Source organism: Coturnix japonica, chromosome 24 (genome assembly GCF_054131305.1).
Source record: "Coturnix japonica strain WE chromosome 24, WE-NBRP24, whole genome shotgun sequence".
NCBI lineage: Eukaryota > Metazoa > Chordata > Aves > Galliformes > Phasianidae > Coturnix > Coturnix japonica.
The window spans coordinates 9,532,633-9,559,275 of record NC_140686.1 but is presented as its reverse complement, the minus strand read 5'-3'; the positions used below and the strand labels follow the sequence as shown (position 1 = coordinate 9,559,275).

Genomic DNA, 26,643 nt, shown 5'->3' with positions numbered 1-26,643 from the left:
TCCTAAGACACAGAACTCACCATTTATGTCCTATGAGAAACAACCAGAACTCACAACAGAACCACAAGCTCCCTATTCTGTGGTAGGAACAAACTCCTTGACGAGCTGGTGCTGCACTCTGAGTTTTCAAGCCTTTAATTCCACTTGAAGCAAAGCTTACAGGCCATCTCCTGCTTATTGACAAGCTTCATCCTTAGAAGTTGCTCATTAAACAGTGCTCTGCTCCGTGCTGCTCGTCCCCAAAAGCAAAGAGCTCCCACACTCGGAGCTGTGAGATCCTACAGTGCTGCAGGAATGGGAAGGACAAGTCAGACAGCAAGACAATAAATGGGATGAATGGGATCCACCTTCTGACCAGCAGTCATACAGCCCCCACCCCAAACACAGAGCAGCCCCCAAGGGCAGCCCTATGAGAAGGACAGAAAACCAGCCCTTGTAAGCACGTATAAAACCCATCCCAAAAGCAGAGCTTCCTACTTAGTGCACGTTCTAAAGCACAAAAACAGCTGCAGAATTCCATCCTAACTCCCCTCTTTGTGCAATAAACTTATGGACAAAGACCAAGCCCAGATTTCTGCTGTAAAGAGGTTATTTCTGGTGCCCTGGCTGTACTATGAGCAGCTGTCCGTGCATGCTAAGACCTCCAGCTCTCAAACCTGCCTGCTTGCACACCTTGCTGCCTGCCCTGCCCTAATGTAGTTATATCTTAATGCAATTAGGAGAGCCCTCAGATCTCCTCCTGACGGCTGCAGCTCTCTGTGACTCCACTTCCTGCACCCTATTCCTGACCCTGAACCATCCCTCTGTGTCTCAGCTATTGGTTGCTCTGTTTGCACATCTACCTGGTGCTGCACTTCAACTCATTAAGCTGTTAATGATTAACGCGACCCGGCAAAAGAACACAAGAATGCTTTTGATGCTTCATAGGAGAAAAAAATAAACCCCAACCCAACAAAACCCAGTATTCATTTCTTTTGAACACAAGGATTCACTGCAGCGTCTGACTCTATATGTGCATCCCATGCAAGGGCTGCACTCAGCACCTGCACCAAGAGCTGCAGGAGGACACCTCAAGTTTTAGCCTTTGTTATTGGCCTGCTGCTTTAATTTAGATCCCAGCCCATCAACAGGATGTTATTTAATATCAGGCTCCGATTTGCAAGAATAGATTCTTCTGGAAGATGGGGTATTTTTAGCAGCTGCCTGCATTGGCAGCACTGAGACAGCAGGACGAGAGGCAGAGCTCCCACCACCAGCACAGCCCTCAGCTGCTCCATAAACCATCAGCTCCATCTGATGGGGAGAGGTTCTTTAGAGGGGCCTGCAATACCACCATCATCTCCATGCGTGAGAACAGGAAACCTGAAGAGATTCATGCAAGAAATAGAACAGAATAAAGAAAAGATCCTCACTGCAATGGGATTTTACAGGTTGCCCAAGGAGGCTGTGGATGCCCCATCCCTGCAGGCATTCAAGGCCAGGCTGGATGTGGCTCTGGGCAGCCTGGGCTGCTGGTTGGTGACCCTGCACACAGCAGGGGGTTGGAATGGGATGAGCACTGTGGTTCTTTTCAACCCGGGCCATTCTATGGTTCTGTGATTGATACAATCCTACAATCTGCTGCCAACAGCGCAGTGACTGATGGCCACTATATGAGTGGGACCATGGTGGGGAGGTACCGGGCTGGTCCTGAGCCCCACTGCTTTAGGACAGCACTCTTCTGACCCACATTGATGTTATTCAGAAGTGGAAGGAAAAAAAAGCCTGAAACACATGGTTAAGTTTTCAAACGCATTCAAGAGCTCCGAAGCCAAACGTTTCACAACAGAAGCCAACACAAAAGTAATTGTATCAGAAACAAAGAGCAATCCACTGCAAGTCGATTGCTGCAAAGCCTCCAAGGGTCCAAAGGGCCAAGTGGGATGAACAGCGAAACTGTTCAGTGCTCTCCCACCCCCAGACCCAGAGGGTTCCCAGCTTTAGGAGGGTCAGGGCATCTTCTCATGAGCGTAGCTGGACCCAGAGCTGCCACCAATTCCCAAACACCTCCTTTGTCCAGGCAAGCATCAGCTACATAAATAAGAGATGATTTGGGACAAGTAACACTCAGAAATGAAGCGAGACACGCAGGAACTCCAATACTTCCATTAATGCTCCATTTGTACCAGGTCAGCAGTTCTCAAGGGCAGTGGGACAGGCACAGACACATCCCTGTATTTCCTGTTGGACCAAAATCCCCCGGCTCCAACCAGCGCTCCGCTTGTTTGACAAGAGCAGAAAACATCCCCCAGCGAGCTCCAAAGGAAGGGGAAAGCAGTTCAGTTCCATACAGCAAAGCCTTAATGCAGCTCCGGGTGCAGCTGGCCGCGAGCAGGCAGACAAGAGTGAGATGAAAGCGGGTCTGAGGAATGCCACAACATCAGAGCACAACAATAAAGAGGATTCCTACAGCAGATTCCCCCAGTAACAGAGCAGCAGCCAGCTCCTCATTAGCGGGGCCTGCCTCGTCACTGCTACGAGTGCACTGACGTCTCGTGCAAGCATCACAGCTCCAAGCTGCTGGGGATTCAATGCAATACACACCAGCATGGCCCCTACCTGAGCTGGGAGCCACACTGTGCCATGCAAAGGATGGGAGGAGGGAGCAGATCATAATGCAGCTCCTGCCCTCAGGGAGGGGAGCACACAAACACACACAGCATCCTGCTGAGAACTACTGGGATTTCTCAGCACTTTTTCCATACAGCCCCCAAAAGGCGTGAAGAAGTCGTTTTTCCTTCAGGTTTATCATGGAGAGCCTTTGTCCCAGCGCTCACCTTCGCTTCACAGCAGGCAAAACAAGCAGCTCCATCTGCAGAGCAGTTAATCCCATCAGGGCTTACCTGTACCCAGCCCTGCAGTGTTGGGTTTCAGGCATTTAACATAAGCAGTGCACACCTGGTCGCAGCACACACATATGGAGGGACAAGGCAGCGCTGTGCCATGACAACTCGGATGGGTTATGAAAGCTCTCTGCTCCTCCAGAGGACACTGTTTTGATAAGAGACACCACACTGACAGCCAAAACAAGGAGAGTTAGCAGCAATGATATACATCATACCCAGGAGATGGGGATGCTCATGCAGGACAGTTAATGCAGGAGGTAGCAGGGCATGTGCAGCATCCCCAGCAAAGGGTGAAGGAGTTCATCACCATCACAGCAGGAGACAGATGGAACTTCACCCTCCAAGGGTTCAGAGAGCCACTGAAAAAGCAGCTGTAAAGAAAGCAAAGCTACACACACTGCATATAACAGCTTAAGATCTAACACGTGAGCCTGCATCAACCAAAGCTTTTGGTTCAGACTTTCCACAAGCACCACTGAAGGAAAACAGGTTTATGCCACAAGGAGTTGAGGTGCTTTGGGTGACAAGGAGGCTGCATAGGAGCGCTGCCCTTGGGCACAACATGAACCAACACAGGAAGGATCTCTGCGCCATTGCAAACACCTCAGGTTGAGCACAAGACGAGGCTCTGACCCACGCAACACAAAGCCAAAAGATGATGCTCAGGTAACGATCATTAAAACTGATCCGTATCAGATTTGTCTGCCTTGAAATAGAAGTGCTTAACGTCTCACCAGCCTTCCCAGCGATGCTGCTGTTCCTTCAAGTTATTTTTTGCTGTGTCAGCACAAACTGCACCTTCCTTCTGGCCTTTAGGAACTGCTGCACGTGGCAGGAGAGCAGGAGAGCAGCCCATGACAGAGCAGGAGCACAGAATCCTTTTCTTCTTACAATCGGACACGGCAAAAAGGCAATAGCCACAAAACGTTGTGCATGGAGCAGCAGCCCTGCAAGAGTCCTGCATTCAAAGCTCAGCCCCACAGAAGGCTGATTGTCTTGGTTTTTCTGAAATAGGCAGCCCTGGAATAGCAGCAGTCACATGGAGCAGGGCTCCGATTCACACGAAAATAGGCAGACTTTGCCGTTGTGGTTTTTATTTATGTTACTGTCCCGGGCCTAGAAATGGCAGTAGTTGCTCAAAAGGAATCTTCTCCTCCTGGCCAGAGTGATGCAAGCTTTAGCAGAGCTGGAAGCACGCAGAGAGCCTTGTGCACTCACCTCCTCCAGCACTCCCAAGGCCAGCTGCTGTGGGTCACAGAGCCACAAGGCTTCTGCAATCCAGATACAAATTGGAGAGAAGGGGAAAAAACAAGAAAGAAAACACTACCAGGATGCAAAGCACCGATGTTGTAAGATTTGATCTATTCCTGCAATGCAAGGTACCTTTACTCACATGGCATGGAGAGAAGCAGCTTTAAGGCATATGCATGCCAGCAGCTCCTGCAGCATCGCAGCATGGAGAGCTGCTGCCTTGCAAGGGAATAAATGGGCAGAACTAAAACAGGGAGTTGGTTCTGTCTGATAGGGACAGAAGAGGACAGCGAGCCACCTGGCCAGCAGCAGCTTCCCCATCACAAAGCACGGCCTCAGAGGACTTAATACCTAACTCAGTTGGAAGATTAAATAACTAACTTGATAACAGAGAACCACAGATAAGACACACGGAAGTGAGACGTCCATGCATTGATGTTTAAGCAAATCTAGACCACAGCAATTTCTTGCTGTGTTCCCACAGGTCATTTACCTGCAAGGTCACCTGGGCCCTTGCACTGAGCAGGGCCAACACAATTCAAACCCACGTTCATTAAAGCACACACACAAATTCCTTTCTTTAAGGCCCGTTTTTTCCCCCCTCCAAGAATCCATTTTTGAGACTTCTATTAACTCTCCCCTAAAAACAAAAGAGAAGCAAAAACCCAACCTTGCTTCTTACACCAGAGTGGATTGGATTTGGTAATGCAGTGTAACATCATCAGCCCTGAAGCAGCAAAAGCTCAATATTAGTCATGAAAGCTCTTGATGCAGGGCAGCCCTGCAGTGCTGGGGGGGGCCCGTGTGAACCTATGCCAGGTACCTCCTGTAAATAGCTCGCTCAGCACCACGGCAGGCGTTCCAAAAGGCAACCTCACTGCAGAGAAGGTCAGGGCGGAAAGAAGAGCTGGATGTTACTCAAGCAAAACACTTCGTCCCATCAATGACCAGCAGCACATCGGGAAGTCAAGGCACAGAACTGCAGCTCAGGCTGGAGAATAGAACCAGCACCAGCACCCAGACAACTCCAACAAACCCAATGGCAGCTTGGCTGAATCACCAACCAGTACGACCACTAATGGGCAAAGGCATGTGTCCATCATTCATTAACACACACAGCAACTCATAGCCTGAGTGCTGTAAGTCCCATCTGATCTAAGCTCTGTCTCCAATAAGACCCGGCAGAGCCACGCAGCTCTCCAAGCCTTGGGAAGGAGATGCTCACAGCCAGGGTGTGCCCACAACACAGCGCATGGAAAATACAGGGCAGGGAGGGGGCAGTGCCAGATGAGCAAAGGGAGGGAAATGCTTTCCCGGCTGGAAGGAGAGTGGAGCTGAGAGCAACCGGAACGGAGCTGTTGGAAGGGAGAACAAAGGAGGGGGAAAGGAGCCAACGCTGCTGCATAATGAAAGCCAAAGTCTTGCAGGGAGAAAAAGCACATCTGCGAAGCGCACCTCGGCGATCCCTTTAAGGAAGCCCACGTTTGCCATTCCTCCACTTCTTAACGCCAGGCACGGTCGCTTTTCATCTTGGATCGGCATCAAAGAGGACAAAAACGCATCTCTGCACCGCAGCCGCTTACAGATGCGGCTGTAAAGCAACACAGGTCGGCTCCCCATCCCCCAGATGGTGTTTAGAGCTCAATAGTTGAGAGCAGCTCTAAACAGGGCCCCTTCTTATTGCTCAAATACTAACTGCAGCTTCACAGGAGGCTCTGGGAAAGCAGACAAGCTGCCACGCCACTCCTGTAACATTGGGTTTGCATTCACAAACATAGCTCTGCTCCTTCAGATACCACCATGGACTCGTTCCAATGAAAAGTCAAGTCGATATTTATTCAAACCCATCCGACGCATCACCCACATCTGAGGGAGAGCCCATTCCTCCTCAATGCCCCACTGGGTCAGGGCTGCAGAGACGAGGTAATGCCAGACTCCAAAGGGTTGCTGCTGGAGCTCCATGCAAGACCTGCAGGTCAGCATGCCTCCAATGCACTCCAATGCTGCAAGGAAGGTGCTCTGCTGCATTCTGCCCCCGAGCCCAGCAACCTCTGCTAGTGACCTCCCCCTGTGACACAACTTCAGCCCAGAAAGATATATTTAACCCAAGGCATCAAACTCCCCCTAGGATGGAAGCCAGCACTGCCATAACGAGCTCTGCAGGCGGCAACGTGAGCACTGAGCAGACACCCAAACCCTGCACACAACGGGGATCGAGCTGGGATCAAGTCGAGCAGGCTGCTCAGCATCCCCTGCACCTCTACAAGGTGTGCAGGGCCATGATTTGTACGAGGAACAACACTCCTTTTGCCTTAACATCCTTTCCAAGCAGCGTTTCTCGTGTGCCCTCTTTTCTTAATAGCAACAGGGACTCGCTGAGTGTCCTACTTACTCTGGATACCTGATTAAGCGTTTTTGAACAATGAACTGCTCTCTGCTCTTCTGCTTTCACATGCAAAGCAAGCACATGCTCAGGATTTGCTCTCTCTCTCTCTTTCTCTCTCCCCCTCCTCAGATGAAAGTCGTTTGAGGGGCATCACCCCATCCAAGGAGCTGCTGCTGAGCAGAGGAGATGGCAAGCAATTCCAGCCTGACACAGAGATGCTCACAAATGGCTGAGGAGCAGAGCTGCACCTACAAACACAGCTGGAAGTCCAGGATAAGAGAAGCACCGCGTAAGCACAAGCAAATAAGTGACAAAATGTCATAAAGAGATGAACTGAGCACTGTTTTAAGTAAGTGAGAGCAAAACACGATGGTGACCCACAGGGAAACCTTCCTCACTGTGCAGTGTGGGATCTGCACCCACACTGCTGACACAGAGATGTCATCGACAGGCCTGGAGATAGGGGCTGCCTTATGGCACTCACACGTGGAAAATAACAGCAAGGGAGAAAAACCAGAATGTCAGAATTCTACTCAGCCAAGTGATGCACCGAGCACAACCTCCCATCAAACAGCCCCTAATGGACACCATGCCCAATGCAGGACCCTGATGTGAACTGATGCACTGAGCACAACCTCCCATCAAACAGCCCCTAATGGACACCATGCCCAATACAGGACCCTGATGTGAGTGCTGCACCCATAAGCCAAACACCTTCATTACTCCTCCAAGCCCAGCAATACCCTGCCCATGCAGGCAGCAGCCAGCAAACCAGCCGTGCAGTGATTCACTGCAACACTGCAGTGCAGAAGGTGCTCGGATTTCCCACTATGGCACGGGATAATTACAAAGAGTGCTCCAGCATCCTGACTGCAGGCACTGCAACCAGCAGGATGCACCCAGGGCACTGTCTGAGCCTGCAGGAGCTGCTGGGATTTGGTCAGTGAAACCTTCAGCTCGCCCTGGGCAGCTCGATGTGACCTCCAGGTGAGAGCTCTGAACTAAATAAGTGAAGTTTCCACCCAGTGTTTCTTTCCATCACCAAGTTGGAGGCTATAAGGGTAACTCACCTATCACATCCCAGCTGATGGCCACAGGGCTGCTCAATGCAGGTAACTCATCAGCCAGTTGAGCTGCAGAGTTCTGATGAAACTCAAACGCAACACAAAGAAACCAGCCTGGGGAAGGCAGCTGCTACAGACACACGTGGTTTTGTATCATGAATCCAGGAGCAAATGAAGCCATGTGGTGGTCCTTGAACCACCTTAGTGCCAATGCACCGTGAAGCAACCCAACCTGCACGCCCTTTCTTTATGTGTGAGACTCCAGAGCGCCTTATTAAACCAAGCCCAGGGCTGGCAGGGCTTCCCAAAAAAGGTGTAACAAATACCTCCCTGCTTTGTTTATGCATCACACCATGGCCTGGTTACCTGCACCTTCCCAGGCCCTGGGAGAGCTCCAGAAGGACATCCCGAGTTGTGCAGGCAGGACACAGCAGGGCAAATACTTCACGTCTGTCCTTGACCAGATGCTGTTTCTGGAATGCCGCCGTGCCAGAAAAACTCAAAGGTCAGCCCTTATCTGAGCTTGATGTAAACAGGTCTTTGTTTCTTTTGCATGCTTCTACTCGGATCCCACGGGCAATGCAGTCACTTATTGCAAGCGGGCTGCAGGGCAGCACTCACAGCACTGCTCTGCCCATGGAGCTCCAAGCCTGCAAGGAGTTTCCTGGGGGGAAGGAAGGAGCAGCCAGCAACAGAACCAAGGGATGAGACAGAAGATTTTAGGCCCCATCAAGATATACTGTCTGCTATTGGGATTATGAATAAACACGGTAACAAAAAAAGGCTTCCCTCGACTAAGGAAATTCAGCTAGCTGCAAAATCCAGCCGTATTGGAGCAACCCTGCAACAAGGCTTGGCTTTCTTTGCTCACACAAACGTGGAACAATGCTTCTGTAGATCCAAGGAGCTGCCCAAGGCAGCTTCCCAGTGGAAAAGTCAGCCTTTCCCCTTCCTGCCTCATACAACTGCTTGGAGAAGGCAGCTATTTAGATGTGCTGGGATGCAGCAGCTCCTAGGGCTGACTTCAGGAGTTCCAGTCACAAGCACAAATATGCACTGAGCCTCACCAGCACCAGAGCTCACAAGACCCAACGTCAAAGCACTCGTGTAACAGGACAGTCAATGCTGCAAAGAGAAATCACTAAACACCCACAGGCATCAAGCTTAAACCAGGGTTGGTGGGCCTGCCCTGGATGGCAGCACACACACACAGCACATCTGACACCGCACACAACACAAGGAGAGCTCTGCATTGGCTTTAAAATCTTTGGCTTTTAAAGAGGGCTGGGGAACGTACAGGCATGACTAACACAGAGGGCAGAGAAGTCAGCAAAGGATTTCACGCATCGTGTCGCTGAATACCGCACTTCAACTTGGGATTAAGATGAGTGGCAAGGAAATTTCACATTGCTAGACAACACACGAACTCATAATATAGGAAATTTAATATTATCTTGGACACAAAACTCTGCTGAATGCTGCCTCCAGTCACTGCAATAGTAATCAGCTCCGTTTTGCTGCTAATCCCAACAGTCTGCAGGCATTACAAACAGGAGTAACACCACTGAACTCATCTCTAACAGCACGAGGGCACAGTGCCCCTACATCCAACCAGCACCACACGTGCTCAATCCATACTGAAATCCACCCTGTGCTAACATCCCAGAGCACGAAGTTTAGCTAGAATTCAGTATCTGAGAGCTGTAACATGCATCGTGTTTATCAGCATCCATCCACACCAGGGGGTCTTTGGGGGGATGCTCAAGTCACAGAGCACACATTGCATCCACCCACCTCACTCAGTAGAATTCATGGCAGTACAGACCAAGCAGGAGCATCACTTTGGACAACAGGTATCAAAATGCATCCATAGGGATCTGAGCAAACCCCCAATAGGGTGGGGGTGCCAATAAGGTCCTTGTTCCATTGAGGACTGCTTGGGCTGCAGAGGTTTCAGTCAGCAGCAGCCACAGGCTGAGCTCAGCACAGAGCACATCTGCAAGCAGCATATCACACAGTCCAAACACAGGGCACGGCCTTAACAGAGACCTGCCCTAAGGGCTGCAATAAGCTCTCCTGGGGAAAAATGCTTTTCTTTGGAAGAAGAATTTCTCCCGTTCTTTGACCTGTCCAGGCCTCCCCCCTTGATGATGATTTTCCTCCTCCACACACAAACTCACAGCTAATACTTATGCAAACAGCATCCAGTTAACACCACATTAGGCTGCTGTCACCATTTAATGCCACTCACAAACAAGAAGATTCCCAGCAGTAACCTCTTCCTTCATCTCAGAGGTCACACTCTTCTACCAGCACTCAGACCAAACCCTTGCAGAGGCAGCTGAACAAAACATAAAACAGAACTCTGCCTTGGTTTGCAACAGAGGTTCCCATTGCGAAAAGAGAAATGTTTCAGGACAGGTCCAATGCACAAGCAAGCAACCAGACACAACTGCTTACAGTACTTTGGGTCTGCTGCTCAACAGCACGTCCAGGACTGCTCTGGGGGCATGAAGAACATCTTCAGAGCTGAACTAGGAAACAGGCCACCAGTCACAGCACGCCAGTCTTAACCCTTCCTGCTTCGATCCAAGCCCATCCAAACACGTCCTGTAACACCCATGTTCTCTACCTGCCACCTCTCAGCTCACCCTGCCAGAAGGAATCAAAGCACGACTGCTACTCACAGCGGTACGTGGGGCTGCTCTGGATCTGCTTTGGTCAGTTCCTCCTCCTCGACGTCAGACTCTCCTCCTGAGCTGCTGTCAGTGACATCCGAGTCAAACGCCTGCTCGCTGGATCTCAAGTTGGCCATGCCACTGGCCGTGAATCTCTCCAGTTCTTCCGATATCGAATCGCTCTTCAAGAAGCTACTGAGACCTTCTGAAGTAACTGTCTCGCTCGCAGCTTTCCTCAAAGCTGCTTCTGCTTTTCTGGTCAACATCAGCTGGCTGCGATGCCTCACAGGGTCCAAAGTTGGAAGCTTGCTCAGAGTTTTCTCCAAGAAGCCGCCCAACTGCTGCTGGATGTGTCTCTCCACCTGCTTCGCCTGCACCACCTGCAAACGTTTCTGCAGCCTCCGAGCACGGTTCTCGATGTCCGCCTGCCGTCGCAGCAAAGCCCTCGTCCTCATCTCCGAGTCGAGGGTGCTGTGATGGCCGGCGGACAGAGAAGGTTTCTGCTCCTCCAACCTACTGCTCCCAAAGTCCGAGTGACCGCCAACCCCGGGCAACCTGGTCTCTCCGCTGCCCCCCTCCAGCACCTGCTGCTGCTCCGTGGAATTAAGGGAAGATTTGTTTGCAGTGCTATTATTGCTAAAAGGAGTCGTGCGTTCCGCATCAAGGCTTCTGTGTGGAAGAGTGCAATTGGTCAACCCGGCCTTCAAGTCCCCCAATTCAGAACCTCCTGCATTATAGTCAACGCCCTGGAGGGCGGCAGCAGGAGAAGCACACTTCCCACCGTTCAGAGCACTAGAGTTTTCATGGTCTGAATTGGTGCTTTTGGCCAATTTCTTGGCCAAGCCGTTCACAGGTGCTTGCGGGAGAGGTGGCTGGCTGTTAGCACTCATTGTTTTCAGATTCTCCAAAGTAAATTCCAACACCGGTTGCCTCCCCAACAGATCACTCGTTTTCAAGAAGGACTGAGATAACAGAGAGTGAGATTTAAGGACTGTCTGCTTGTTGAAGACTCCTTGCAGCTTCAGAGGCTCTTTTGAAGAGACAGATGTTACATCCGAGCAGAGATAAGAGGCCACTAGTGGCTGCAGCTTGCCCAGCTCTTCCTTCGTGGGGCTGTTTCGGAAATCTAAACTGGGATCCTCCGGAGCGATGGCTTTCCTTTTGGTGCCGTTGGCAGCCAGGAGGATGTTGTTGGCGTTGCCGTTGCTCTCGGCACTGCCAGGTGACAAGGTGGAGGACGGGGGAGCCAGCTTGAATCGGATGTGGTGAGCTTCAGCTGCTGCGTCAGTGAGAGCGGGCGCCATCGCAGCCATTCAGCACAGAGAGACGGGAAGTCCAGCCTCTCCCGGTGCCGAGGCCAGCTCCACTGCCTCCCACTGCCTCTCCCGAGGACAGCCTGCAGAAAGGGATGGAGAAAGAGAAAGTTAAGCCGTGCACTCAGAGGCACCACGATAAGCAAGGCAACAGCAGCGAGATACATCAATGTGTGCAGCGCATCCTCCCCGTGCAGTGAGCAGAGCCATTAGGCAGGTGAAGACAGAAGTGGCACCAGGTGGGCTGGTCTCAAGGTTCCCCCAGATCCCCAAGCAGGCCCGCATCCTTCCAGGCCTTTAGGAACGGTTCCACCCCTGGTACCACAGCCCAGCTCCAGTTCCATCTGTAAAACACCCTTCCCTCCTACAGCCAACCCAAGTAGAAGTGACAAAGGAGAATCATGTAAGAGAAAGGCCTCGAGGGGAACAAATCTCCATCTGCTCCAGCTCCTAAAGGCTGAAGAAACCCCACAACTCCACCATCCGCTGGCAATGCCACTGAAGGAAGCCTTGGATTTCAGGGCAGTCAGCTCCCGGTGTGCACCAAGCCTGCTTTCCCAGCAGTTCATTTCCGAGCAGGCCGGGTGATTTCCAGTGTTGGCTGCTGTTTCTCTTTCAAAAAAGACGGATAAAGATTAACTCGCACCATGACAGGGCAGTTCTGCACTGACCATAACACAAAGGCACTGACCTCACTCAGATGGATGAAATCAGTTACGAAAAACAACCAAAGACACTTCATTCACATAAATACTGCAACTTTCTTGCCCTAGATGGTGAGTTCCTGGTCATTTACCTACTTTCTTTATCACCAAGGAGTGCCAGCCCTGGAATGTCTCTTTGTTTTAGCTCTAACAGCATTCACATCACCCACAGGACAGGCTTTTCTATCAGTGCAGCACTCACTTCGCTCTCCTTGAGCTGCAGAAGTTGAGCAGTACTTCCACATGCGATTCCAATGTCAATTTAACAGTAAGGAATTGCACCGATGCCTTGCCCGATACGCCAGTCCTCTAACTTTACATATATTTGCATAAGCTTGTTGTAGCTGCTCATTAACGCACCCCAATGACCGAATTAACACAGCGCTTTATAGGACAGGTGAGGACTATCTGAAGTTTAAAGATGGTGAAGGAGCAAAACTTAGCAAGTCTGTTTGGTTTGGGCCTCATTCAGCTGCATAAGGAGGTAGGGCAGGTACCTAATCCAGTCAACAGAACCACATTTAAATCCCATTCCTGTCTGCTTCTCTGCCCTCTCCATCCTACTCCTCTTGGGCCTCAGTGGATGTGCATCATCCTCCTGCAACAGGGAACTGAATGTTGCTTTCAAGTCAGATCTGAGCAACTCAAGACAAAACCCAACACAAACCTGGGCTCTACCTCCCAGCAGAGATTGAATCCCTTTCAGCTACACCTCTAATGCTCACCAGGTCCACATCTCAGACCCCTTCCCCCCCAGCAGCCCAGCTCACAGATACATGATACAGGTAAAGAAGATGGGGGAGAAAAGATAGACTTATAACTCATAAACAAAGATCTGAAGCTTCTATAAGAGCAGCACAGAGATGCCAGGTGTGGTTGAGGCCTTGAAGTCCCTTCCAACAGAACCTTGCCTACTTTGTAATCAACGCACCTTGCCCTCTCTGAACAAGAACACTGCATACCTTACAAATTTAATAGGCACTGCACTGAAAATAAGTTTTCACATCATCATTTGGGCCCATAAATAAAGAACAGCCATAACTCTTTAGAGCAGAAAGCAAAGAGGAACCTGCAGGGAACTTTCCACTTGTAGCTAAAACGCCCTGGGGACAGGAGGGGGGAAAAAAAGAGCAGCAGAATAAAGGACTTCCTCACTTCAGTGTCCAACCAAAGCACACACACACACTGGGAGTGTCACTTCCACATTGCTCTGCCCTCCAAGGGGAGGTCCTGGATCAGTGCTCTTTGCCACCATGACACGGCAAGATACAGAGCAGCTTAGGGAACACCCACAGCTAAATAGCACAACAGCCCCTGGCTGCTGCACAGCCCTTCTCACCTGCACACCTTCATCAATGAGTCTGAAAAGCAAATCTGGAGCTCATCGACTTCAGCTGCAATTAAGAGAAGTAAGAAAACGGAAGCAAAACTTTCATGCTGCCTCTTCCTCCGGGCCAACAAACTGCTCTAAAAAGAAAACCCTCCCACCAACCCAGAGCAACCCTCCCTCCATCCGTTGTTTTGTGGATAGCATTTCTAATTCCGAAGCCTGGAAAGTCTCCCCTTTGTTCTGGTAGCTTAAAGATGACCTCCAAAAGGCACTGCGTGTATGTTCGTTTTCTTTAAGTCCTTGGAAACTGTTTGAATTGCCAGCAGCCCCTTGGAAGAAATACTAACCATCAGTTGGGACCTGGCTTTGGGGGTAAGCACATCAGCATAGAGAGGTGTTTGCTATTAAGGCCCCCATTCAAAGCAGCAGGAACTTCCATTGAGGACTGAGGGGAGGTGGTGAGGTGAGCACGGAACAGAGAAAGGGTCATTGGTGTGGACACAGCCTGCGGAACCCAGAGGGGGTTCCAAGAGTTCTGAGTTCTATTCTAAGAACAACCTGTATGTTCTGAACCTTCTGTCTGCCCTGGGACTCCAGCAGGTCTGGTGAGCCCACCCTGCAGGTCCCCTTCCCTGCACCCCCCACCCCAGAGGTGACCATTGGGACCAATGTGAGACCTACAGCAGAAGAAATCCCACTGCAGACACCCCCCAGTAATGGGGCAGCTGGAGCTCACAGCAACATCCCCATATCCACCAGTGCATCCCTTAGTTTTTATTGTATTATTATTATTATTCATTTAAAAACCAAAGCACTGCCAAAGCAGTCAGCATTAATTAACCAAGGGGAGATGAAAGGCTCCAGCAACGGAGGGTGTAGAGCCCTTGGACAGTTGTTTACCCACAGATCCACATCACCTCCATCAATGCTGTGTTTCCCACCACCATCCTTTGCAAGCACAGCAAAGCACAGAGTCAATGCTGGGCTGTTTAGGAGGAGGGCTGGTCCTCACACAGTCACACTGCCCCATAACAGCCCTCCTTTGGCACAATGACCTTGAGAGCATCTGCTTCTGGAACTCGGTTTTAGAACTAAGCCCTAAAAGAAGAACCAGCTTTCCAAGCAGACGATGGTGTGCAGCCCCTTGGGATGCAGGCCCAGAGAACACATGGGAAGTTGTAGTTCAATGAGTTTCATGAGGAAGGACCAGGCACCTGTGCTGGTATAAGGCACAACTTCTGCACAGCCCACCCTGGAGCTGTATTCCCTGTATTTCTGTACAACTGAATTCCCCATCCAGTTTCAACCTCCTGACGCCCGTATGTGAAATTCCAGCCTGGTTCCATCAGTGCTGGGACTGCTCTCCCACAGAGTTCCCAACATCCCCATCCAAAGCCACTCAGCAACACCCCCTTATCCTACACCTTGTGCCAGGAATGGGGAGAAAGAAAGGGAATAAAACCCCTTTACACCTTATTGTGACACCAGAAGGCACCATCTAAGCCCAGAGGAAGGCAGGGACTCAACCCAAGCTGACACCCCAGGCCTCAGAAACATCTCCTGCATCTCAAACCTGCATCTATGAGATCCACACCTTCCATCCTCTTCTGCAGTCCTTATTTCCAATTAGAAACCCTTCAGACTGGACCAGGAGCTGCTGCTTTCCCATTGCTGACCCACAGAAGCTGGGGAGGGGGGGTCTTTCTAAAAGTAACCCAAAGTTCCTTCCTCTAATGATGCATTATTACTGGATAGAAATAATTCTATCGATTGCATAATTGGAGGCCCCCAAAAAAAGGGCTTTTATCCACCTGATGTCATAAAGAAAGCAAAACAAAAGCCACAAAGCAAGGCTGGCTGTCATCTCCCCAATCAGAAGCCTGGAAAGTCAAATAATCCCAAGCAGGAACGGCTTCAGCAGGTAAATAAAGCACCTGGAGATAAAACACCGGCTGCAAAGTCGCCTGCTAGAGTCAAACAAACAGCAGCACGGTGTAGGAAAAGAATGGATGTCTGCAAAAGCAGCGGTGTGACATAGAGCTCCCAAAGACAAAAGAGAACCAAGCTTTAATTATGAAATCTGGGTCTCCCCCCTCAGCCGCTATCAGGGAGATTTTGTTTTTCTTTCGTGTAATCTGGGCAAAGTGCCCAGGAAATATGAAAACCTGAACTCTGAGAGCAAAAATACAACACACACCAGAATTGCCTCTTGGTTTTCAAGACGCCCTGCCATTCGCTGGGTGCTTTGCTGGGCACCTTCACTCCAAAGCAAGCCAGTGTTTTGATCCAAATTTGATGGCCATGCTGAGCAAACAGCATCACTGCTGGGTTCCAACCCTGCAGGAGCAGGATCAGTACCATGCTCTGAGCAGCTCCATGTGCTCCATCAGCCCAACCCTCCACAAATATCTCATTTCAGATGGACTTCTATGCGATGCTTCTCTGCAGATCTCAGCTTTCATTGCTGCCCAGATCTCAGGGCGCAAGGACCACAATGCAGCAGTGAAACCAAGATGCTATGAAGCTCCTGATGGAAATGCTGCTGTCACACAGCACAGGATCCTTCCTATGGGGCACAACTACAGCCCCAAGCGTCTGCTGCTTCTCATTGAGGGCAAGGCAGCCTGCACAGCTCCTCCCATCACTGCAGCCCTTAACAGGAAGTCAGAAAGATCTTAAAGAGGAGACTGTGAGCTTGGATAGAGCTTTAGGTCTATCCACTGCTTTAAGGTCCTTCTGCTCCAATCTCCGAGGTGATAAAAAGCAACCGACAAGCTCTGAATGCTTGAGATGGTGATTCAACTTTTCTCATTTTAACAGTTCAATATCTTTCTGCTCTGAAAAGTTTGCAGCAGAAGCCTGAGCACAACCCAGCACTACGGCCTGCCCACGCTGCATGCAGCTCTGCTTTCCTCCCTTTAGGTGCATTTATCCTCTCCATCCCATCAGCTAAATTGCACCATTCCACCCCAAAACCCAAACAGTGCTTGGACAGCCACCCCTAGAACTAAGTCCTTATGGCCACGAGCACAGCTCATCCCACCATCCCTCTGCACCTCAAAACAAGAGGCGAGCAGCCATCAGCAACAAGGGAAACGAGGTGCCTGTATCCCAAGGCTTGTGGATTTACCCACACCTGAACCAGGGCTGAGGAAGTCACGGGGTTTAATGGCATTGATGTTTACTGCAGCAAGGGCTCACAGTGTGACAGCCCAGATGAGAAGCAGCAGAAAGCCTCCATGCCCTGTAAGCTATTTGTTATGCTGCATCCTCTCCTTGCATGGTGGGAAAAACCATGCGGCGATTCGATATGATTTCTGTTTCTCCTTGCAGACAGGCTTTGTGTTCCTGGAAGTTTAGAGCAAAGCTGTGGGAGTTACAAAACGCTGCAGCAGAATCGGTGCTGCTCGGCTCACCTGCTGCCCAGGCTGCCCAATGCTGAGCAGCAGGACTGCAATGCTCCGAGCACACAAGTCCCACCTTATACCATCCCACTGCCACACAACCCACCTGGACCCCCCCATTTATACCTCAACCAACTCAGAAGCCATCAGGAAAACAAAGCTACAAACCACTATTAATACACTATGTGTGTTCTGAGCCCCGCAGAGCCCAGCCTTCACCCTTCTCCTTGGCAGCCCTCAGCCTTATCTCCATGTGCTGGGTCCTACACCCTGCCTGGAAGAGCCCCCGGGAGGCTGAGCAGGAGGAGGGTGGAGTGCCCAAACTCCAGAGCCATTCTTTGTTCGGAGCCTCCATGAGATAATGGCAGTTGTGTTCAGAAATAACAGTTAGAAACAGGGCAAAAGGAAGTGACTTTGGTCACAGAGCTGCTCGGTTCCCCCCCCATAATCCCCCCCCCATCCTGCGCTCTGGGTTTTGGTGATGTCAGGTTCCCAGCTGAGCTCCATGGGTCTCTAACTCAGCCTTTAATAAACACAATAATAAAGAAGCCCAGAAAAGGACTCAGCCCCATCTATGTGGTCATCTGCAGCCGTGAGGGGGAACACAAGTCATCCCCATTGCTCAGTGGTTACAAACGGGCTCTAACACCATTCACTGCTCCTGCACATCTCCCCATTAAACCCAACGCACAGCAGCTCCAACGCGCCAAAACCTCACAGTGAGCCCAAAGCTCCATCCTCAGCCTCCTCAATTAAAGGCCGAATTAAAGGAGGATGAAGGAGGAGGAGGAGACACCGAAGCAAAGAGAACCGGGAGCGAAAACAAAGGCTATAAAAAGGATAAACGTGGTTTCAAGGGATAGGGCAGAAAGCAGCAGCGTCGTGCCCCAACTCGGAGGGTCCGAAGGGGGGGTTTGATGTAACCCAGCCCCGCACGGCCCGGCTGGGAGCACCGCACAGCCCTGCAGTTCCTCCCACGTCCTGCCCGGCTCCGTGGAAAACTACAGTTTTGTCATTCAAGTGCGTTTTTACATAACAGGCGCTGCGAGCCCCGCTCTGCGCTCCACCTGTACGCAAACGGGATTAACGGGGAGGGGGGCAGAGAGCACAGCACCGGCTATAGGGGGTGGGTGGGTGGGGGGAATAAAGGGGGGGTGTTGGAAATAGGGCTCTGCGGGGGGAACGTGGCTGTGTGCCGTGGGTTTGGGCCCCGCAGGACGGACCCGCTCGGGATCGCGCAGCCGGCGATGCCGATCCCGTGATGGAAGTAAACAGCCGCGCACGGAGCCGCCCCGAGCCAACGGGGGGGGGGGGGGGGGGGAGGAATTACCGGAGAGCGGCGTTCAAGGGGAAAAAAAAAAGATCATAATAAAAACAGGGAGGGTGAAGGGGGGGGCAAAGAGCCGGAAAGTAAATAGAAAAGCGCGGCCGAGCCCCGAACCCGCAGCAATTCGCCATTGTGAGCCCGGAGCGGACAATGTCAGCACCGGACCCCCCCGGCGCCCCCCCCCCCCATAATGTCCCGCACGGCGCGTGTTGCAATTGCTCCGCGTTATGCAATGGCTCCTCTTCTCCCCCCCCCCCCCCCTTTTTTTTTTTTCTGTTTACTTTTACAAACTTCTTCCACCCCCCCCCACCCCCCGGACCCCCCCTGAGCCCCCCCCCACAACCACCACCCCCCAAACCCCCTTAGCACCACGTGAGCACACCCCCCCCCCTCCCCGCACCCCCCACGTCCCCACCCTCCCGCCGCCCCCCCCCCCCTCCCCCGCCGTGACCCCCGCGCACTTTACCCGCCGGCGGCGCCCGGCACCGTGCGGGGCTCGGAGCGATATGGGGTTGGGGGGGTGAAGTTGGGGCGGGGGCGTTGGGTGTCGGCGGGGCGCGGCGGAGCGAACAAAGGGGCAGCGGCGGGGGAGGCGCGGGGCAGCGGCGCGGGACTTACCACGTGACGGGCGGCGGGAGCGGGCCGACCCCGCGCAAAATGGGCGCAGTTTGCAAAGCTGGCGGTAACCGGAGGATAAACGAGGAGGAGAAGGAGGTGGGGGTGGGGGGGGGCGGTGCGGTGCCGCAGCCCTCACGCAAACCCCGCCGGCCCCGGCGCCCCCCCCGCCCACCCGCTGTGGGGTCGGTGCTGTCGGCGGGGGGATGGGCTGGGCCCGCTGTCTCGGTGCGGGAGCAGAGCGGCGGGTCGAGCTCCGAGCCGGGAACCGGCGGCGCCGCCGCTGCGGGGCGTGGGGGGGGTGGGGGGGGACACGAGACACGGCCCCCCCACCCCCGGCTCGGGGCGCTCCGGACCGGCTGCGGGGCGGACCCGGCTCCGAGCTGGTGCGGGAGATGCGGTGCTTCCTTTCCTTTCCCCCCCCCCCCAGCTCCGGGAGAGCGCGGCGGCGGCGGTGCGGCTTCGGAAAATGGCGGCCGGGCGCTTTCTCTGCCCTCCCCCTCCCTTCAACCGGAGAATGCACGGAGGGAGGGAGGGAGCTGGAGGGAGGGGGGGGGGAGGAGGCAGCGCGCACCGCAGCGCCCCCAGCGGCCACAGCGCGCATTGCACCGCCCGCAGCCGGGGGGGAAACGGCGAGTCAATGCGGGGCGGGAGGGGGCGCTGCGCTGCGGGACGGGGCGGGGCGCGGCCACCATTGTCCGCACCGCGCGGGGCTGCCGTGCCGTGCGCTCCGCCCGCCAACAGGGGGCGCTGTGAGGCGCTATGGGGGCGCTCGAGCACGCCGTGCTGGGTGCAGCGCGCATGCGCAACGCGGGGCTTGATTGGAAGTGTAGGCCGCGCTGCGGGATTGCGGGCATTAAGTTGTTAATTGTAATATTAATTGTAATTATCGCGCTCCGAACGCATGGAACGCTCACAGCTCCATCCCGCAATGCTGCCTGCACCGCACTCAGCACGCAGCTGGGGCTGCACGGAGCGGCCAGGCGCAGCAATGCGGCCTTGAGGCCTGTGTGAGCCCCGCATCCACCACACGGCGCCGGGCCTCGCTCCGCTTTGACCTTCAGGTAAAGCACGAACTGAACCCTGTGCAGCTCAACGGCGGCATTAAGAGACATGAGTGGGTTCCACAGCAGCTGGGCCAGCACCGGGCTGGGCTGCAGCCAGACCTGCCTTAGGCTGCACATCCTGACTGGGTTTTGTTGCTCCTTTTGCTTCAAATTCCAGCACTGAGCAATGGGAAGAGCAGCCAGATGCTGCCTCCTGGCAACACAAACCCTCAAAGCTTTGCACATACCCAAGGAAAACAGCCCAGCTTGGGACAGCAGAGGGCTGTGCCTGTTCTTATGCCTCACTCTGATCCATCCCTCGCCGTCCTCCCTTCCTAGACAGCTCTCCTGTCTCATCAGTTCCACACAGAACCTTAAGGAATTAGCCTGGATATCTTGTTTGAGTCCGTGTGTTATCAGCAGCCCCGCAGGCAGCACAGGAGCAGATCACACCCTACACAAGCACCGTTGCAGAACTGCCACGTGGTGAACTGTGCAGTTTCTGTTTCACCATCAGGACACCGAACCCTCCAAGGGCACAAACACCCCCGATTTTAAGTCTACTTAGAGTTCAGTTCAACTGAAGAGTAAGTAGCACGTGCAGCCACATATCAGAAGAGGGAAGGAAAGGCTTTGGCAATCACATGTGGGAGAAGTTCAAAATATTCCTGTGCAATAAAGTTTCTCCTCTTTTACTCATGCTGCATTGCAGACTCCTGCTAACCAAGGAAATTAAACCAGGAGCAGAGATCTCCAGCCTGACAGTCTGCTACAGATCTGGATTTCCTTGCAGGACAGGCAGCTTTCATCAGCTACACTGACCTGAAGATGATGTAGCAAAAAATTCCTGTGCAGCAATACAGCTCTGGCCCCTGCCACGGATCTTTTTATAGCCCTTCCAGTTTTCATTTTCCATTCAAAAATAGTGCTGCGTCGTGTCCCCCAGCTCTCAGCATAGACCTACACCCCACGTGGTGTCCCAGCTGACACCATCCCCACAGGCTTTTGGCTGACAGCCCCAATGTTCCACCAGCAGAGCAGCCACCAGCCCCTCAAACAGTGCTCTGAACATCTCAGCAATGCCTGCAGTGTTTTACAGCATTGACTTTAACCCTCTCTGAAGATCTCCTCTCCTCCAAAGCACCGCAGAGCACAGGAGCCATAGAGCTCTACATGCAGTAACTGCTACAAACTTGTAGCTGATGGTTGCTTTCTTTTCCCCATGCTCACACATTCATTGCTTCTTCCTATTAACCCTCACTATTCCTTGCATTCCTAAGGCAGGTACAATCTCTCTCTGCTTTATGTACTTGCTGCAAACACAGAACTGCTTATAGACAACAACACATCCACTAACAAATATACATCAAGGGAGACCTCTGAGCACACAAAGACTTGAGACCAGTTTGGTAAACGTCAGGAGAGCGGTGGCCACAAAGAGACACAGCAACAAGAGCCCCCTACTGTTACTGCTGCTGGATACAACTGCATTTCTGCCACATCCTGGTTCATGGCTTCACCAGATACTGTAACTAAAAGCAATAATCTCAAACATCAGCGGCTACTGCAGCTTCAGAAGATCCAAGACTCATCATACACTCATCTATATTTAGCTTTAAACCAGACAAGCTGCGACAAGAGACCTTTGCTGTGTTCATTGCTCTTCCTCATACCCCTCCTCAGCATTAGGTAAAGTGTCCAGTCACAGTAACAAATGTAAAGCTATGACAGACAGAACTTCCCAGCTGGTGATTATTCTGCAAACGCTTGCCAGAAAGGGCAGAAAAAAAAGAGCAAAGCCTTTAAACAGAGCCACATGCAGGTAATTAGCACCGAGCTCAGGGACCTTCCTGTCCCACTGACAGCTCCTGAGCTCCAGGTCTGCTTTAGGTCAATGGCTGTTTTAACATGCCTGAAACAAGCAGGATGTGAACGTGCTGCTCACTAGAAGAGCTGACTGAGCCGTGTAAGAAGTAACATGACTTGCTGGAAAACCACATTAACGATTGCAGTTGAGTCATTGGATGCAGACGCTCATAATTGCAGGGACGACGTGCGTTGTTTGTTCTCCCATTGGAGTCTCCCCCATAGGGCAGAGCTGCCTCTCGAGGTCGTATTTCTATTGCTGCTCGTGCTGGGGGAGAATTGATTTATTCTGTTATGAAAGCAAGGGACATGTGCTGCTCTTGACACGGCAGTACGGCATTTTGAATCAACTACCATTGCAACTCCATTTCTATGGTGTGTGCAAATGTATTTCTATGGTTCCCATGGGGATGTAGGACTATATGGCGAAGGAAACTAACCTCACCACTAAGTCCCTGACAAAGACCTTGGTTTCATCCTGCCAAGATACTGCAGGAGCCCCATGTGTGCTGCACAGAAATCCTAACCTAAAGCCCTGATGGGAAGCTCTGTTTTTACCCATTTAAGGAACACGATGAAGCAGTTTCCAAAGATGAACAGCACGCTGAGTACTCCCAAAAAAGAGCCCCAAATTTCAGTACTTAGTTCATCTGGGGACCAAACAGCCAGGTTTTATGGGCTCACAGATGGCAAAGCATCCACTTACACCTCTAGTTGTAACCCCTTATCACTTACATCCCCATTCCATTGCCAACAATATCATCGTGCTGGCTTAGATCCACTCAAAACACAGACGTCAAACTGCACAAGAGGTGCAAGAGAAACCTCAGGTCCCATCACTTTTCTTGGATGTTTGCTTAGGAAACGCTATGATGGCAGAAATTAAGGGCATGGGGGGCTGGAAGGGACATCTAGAGATCACCAGGTCCAACCCTCCTGCTAAAGCAGTAGGTTGCAAGTTATGGAAACCACAATGCTTTGTGCAATGTACAATATACTGCCTCAGAGACTGAATTTTATCATGATGTTATTTGTCTTATCTTTCAGTAAGGTGACTGTGCTTCATAGAAGCTGCTGCCCTTCCATTGTGAATGCTTTATATCAAGGGAAAAGTGATCTTGCATTAACCATGAGGAGCCCACACCTCATAAAGCCAGGAGATGCAGGGTGAGTTTGGGGACAATGCTTGCACATCTCAGTACTCATCTTTGTGTTCCCACTGAGGAGTGACATCCAGCATTGCTGTGCTACAGACAAATCCATCTGGGAGTTTTCATGTACAAAAATCAATCAGAAGAACTAGAAAGGGTGAGTTTGGAACCTCAATTCCCAGCAAACACAGTGTGTGCTGCACAAAGGACTGGGACAGGAGGAACCAGCTCAGCCCCTCTCCCTTCCACTTGAAGTTCTTCATGTACATCCCTTTATCCTGAGCAAGGAAACCCCCAACCCACATTTAGGCCTCCCAGGATCCCTCCATGGAATTGCCTTGCACCAACAGGTCTTTGAGCCCTGGGTGCTTCACAAGCCTGAGCCCAATCCACCTGCCTTCAAACCCTCAGCCATGCAGGGAAATGTCAGATATCACCAGCGGGAAGAGTCAGACCCCTCCGTGCTCTCCTTATTGAGGATGTTTCCCATTGCAAGGCTCAGCTGCTGGAGAAAGGCAGCGAGGGGAACACAGCAGGGCAGGGTTTGCAGCTCTCCCACCATTGCGAGAGGTGAAGGAGCAAGCAGACACAGCACTGTGCACCCAGAAACCCCCCCTTCCTCTCTCTGGAGCTGCAGGTAAAGAGCTGTGTGAAAACTTACAAGCTACAATGGAGCTTTCTTCTCTGATGAAAAAGACCCGCAGACTTCAACAGCAGGATTAGGTGCCCGAGTCTGAGCACACACCAGGAGCACAGGACATAGAAGTGGTTGAACACTCACTGGTCAAAGGCTCAACGCTGCTGACACAGGAACAGAAAGAGCTCAAAGAAATGAAGGTCAACCAGACCCTCTGCAGTGCCTCCAAGCAGAAGCACTGAGCAGCCTCAGCCAACAGCACAGAGATGTTCTCCAGCTCCTCTGGCACTGCAGTCACCCTCCTGCACCCCATTCCCCACCTGCAGTGCTGGGGGGAGCAGCCCCAATGCTTTGCTACTCAGATCTATGCTGTGACTAACACACACAGCTCACGGGGCACACAGCATCGCCATCAAACTCCATGCAGCCATGTGCTGAGCCCTGCTTGGCCAACAGCTCACTGTGAAAGCGAGGACTGATCCCAGAGGAGCCCCTTGCTGGCTTCCTATGAACAGGAGCCACAGGAACCTGGGAGAAGTTCAGCCATAACCTCCTAAACTTACAGGCTTCTTTATTCCCAAGGCCCACACAACAACCCACAGTTACTTTATACACACGCACTAAGAGCCTCCAGTGTTGTGTCAGCCAATGGAGCTCAGATACCACAGCAGGTTTGTCTAATATCAGCGTGAAAGGACAGAGAAATGATTTCTGTTTCACCCACAGCAAAAGAACTTCTCTACATTCAGCCCTTCGTCATCACCCTGAAGTCAGGCTGCTTTGCCTTGCAGGTTTATGATGCTCTTCCATCCCTTTGGGTTTCACTCAGGTTCACGTTACTCGACTGCTTGGGACACAGCTCTTACCCTATAACAACACTGCTGAGCCAACAGGTGACTTCAAAGCAGCATCAGGAAATCCTTCTGCCTTCCCATTCCAGCCCCAGCAGCACCGCGGTCGCTTTGCAGAGGCACAGAGAGGTGAATAGACCCAGCCATGCAAGAAAACCCACTTTAAGGCCCTCAGCATCCACGGGAGGAAACCAAACCCACCAGAGCCACCCGACGGGGGCACACAGAGCTGCGGGTATTATCAGCAACACACAGCAGGATGGAGGCAGGAGGAGCCAAGTGGTGTAAACCCAACGAGGAGCCGGCGGTGTGAGCAGGTAAAGTGAGTGAGCAGGTGATGTGAGTGAGCAGGTGATGTGAGTGAGCAGGTGATGATGTGAGGATGCAGGGCACGAGGAAGCGGCACGGATCGGCCTTTTCCTGGCCCCACAGCCCCGGGTGCTGCCCCAACACGGAGGTGACACCGGGAATCGCCCACGCGCTGCCAGCGCCGCCCACACGGGCCGGACCCAGCCCGGCACCTCCGGCTCCGAATCACGGCGCTCCATAAGGAGCCGGGATGGGGATGTCGGCCGTGTCGAGCCACGACGGGAAGCGGCCCGGAGCCCGGACGGCACAGCCGGCATTGGGGGCAGCCGGCGTTGGGGCACAAGGCATTGAGGGCAGCCGGCGTTGGGGCACACGGCGTTGGGGGCAGGTTCCGCTGTCGGCCCTGAGCGCCCCCCCGACCCCGCGCGGATCGAGCCGTACCTGGCAGCCCATGTCGGCGGGGCCCATGGTCCGGGCGGTCACCGCTCTTCAAGTTACCGACAAAGCGCGGCCGGGAGGAGCCGGGAGATGATCCGGGAGCTGCGGGGAGAAGCGGCCGCGCTCAGCGGAAGGGACCGTTGGCCCCGCACCGACCCCGCAGCCCAGGCCCGTCCCGAGGGCGCAGCGGGGCCCGAGCTGTTGCGGTGCGGTGCGATGCGGGGGGACCGTCGCAGCCCCGGGCCTCCTTCACGCCCCGCCGTCCATCCGTCCGCCCCCCCCAGGCCCGGGATGTGCCCTCGCTCCCCGTGGCCGCAATTCAGGCCCTGTCGGACGGACCCCCCGCCCCGCACCGAGCCCCCCCCGCAGCGCTGAGCCCACCCCGCGCCCTACGGCCCCTCCTGTCCCGCCCCCCCCCCCCGTTCCACGTTCTCCCTCCCAGCCGCGGCCCGCAACACGCAGCCCAAGTTGCGGGACGAGGCGGGACGAGGCCGGACCCCCCCGCACCCCCCGTGTCCCGCATCACCCCGACCCCCCCCATCCCGGCCGGGCCGCCCCGCACCGGCAGCGCCTCGCCCGCACCTACCTGCGCCGCTCAACCAGCCTTGAAGTGGGGACCTTCCGCCCTCCCCCGTCCCCATTGGCCGACAGCGGGGCATGCGCCCGTCCCATTGGTCCGCGCCGCGTCAATCAGCGCCGAGGGGGCGGGGCCGGGCGGTGATTGATGCGGGGCCGCCACTCGCCCCCCGCTGCGGGGCCGGGACCCCCGAGGGCGCCCCCGCCCGGAGCCCAACGCGCCCCGCCCGCCCCGCCCCGCGACCCGCACCGAGCTCAGGAACAACGCGAACCTCGGCCCGGGGGGTCCCGGCCTTCACACAACGAGGGGCGGCCCGGAGCCGGGCGGGGGGCGCGGGGCAGCGGGTGCGGGGGGTCGCGGTGGTGCCGCCCTGTGCGGGGCGCGGTGCGGAGGGAGCAGCGGGGCCGGGCTGTGTGCGCCGAGTGTCCCGCAGGGCTGCGGCCGGCCCCGGTGTGCGGTGACAGCTGGGCCCCGCACCGGGATCACGCCGGGTCCCGCATGGCCGGGGGCTCCAGCCCCGCATCCCACACGCAGCGCCGCGTCCCGCAGCCGGAGCCAGGCCCGTGTCCCAGCGCAGGGTGCACCAGGCCCGTGGTGTCACAGCCGGGTCCTATGGGTGACACCCAGCGCTTATAGGGCACAGGGGGCACCGCAAACAGCCCACGGGTGGCACCAAACACACGGCCCACAGCTGACAGCAGCACACACAGCACAGGGGACACTGCGCCCACATCCCACCAGTGACCACGGGGCTGTGACCCCACTGGGGACACAAAGCCTGTGTCCTATAGGTGTCAGCAGGCCCAAAGCA

The 26,643-nt window shown here is 53.6% G+C and overlaps 1 protein-coding gene across 6 annotated transcripts in view; it reads right to left on the bottom strand.

The window, feature by feature from the left end:
• KANSL1 (KAT8 regulatory NSL complex subunit 1) overlaps positions 1–25,862 on the bottom strand; it is a 54,928-nt gene extending 29,066 nt beyond the window's left edge. Inside the window, exons 1-3 of one of the 6 annotated variants that reach the window (XM_085523559.1) lie at positions 25,842–25,862; positions 25,259–25,357; positions 10,274–11,660 (exon numbers count right to left, since the gene is read on the bottom strand). In XM_085523559.1, coding sequence (XP_085379685.1) covers positions 10,274–11,577 — 1,304 coding nt within the window. In that variant the 5' untranslated portion in view covers positions 11,578–11,660; positions 25,259–25,357; positions 25,842–25,862. The other 5 variants (XM_085523560.1, XM_015885770.3, XM_085523561.1 and 2 more) reach the window with 5 other exon arrangements.
• Between the last annotated feature and the right edge of the window lie 781 nt (positions 25,863–26,643).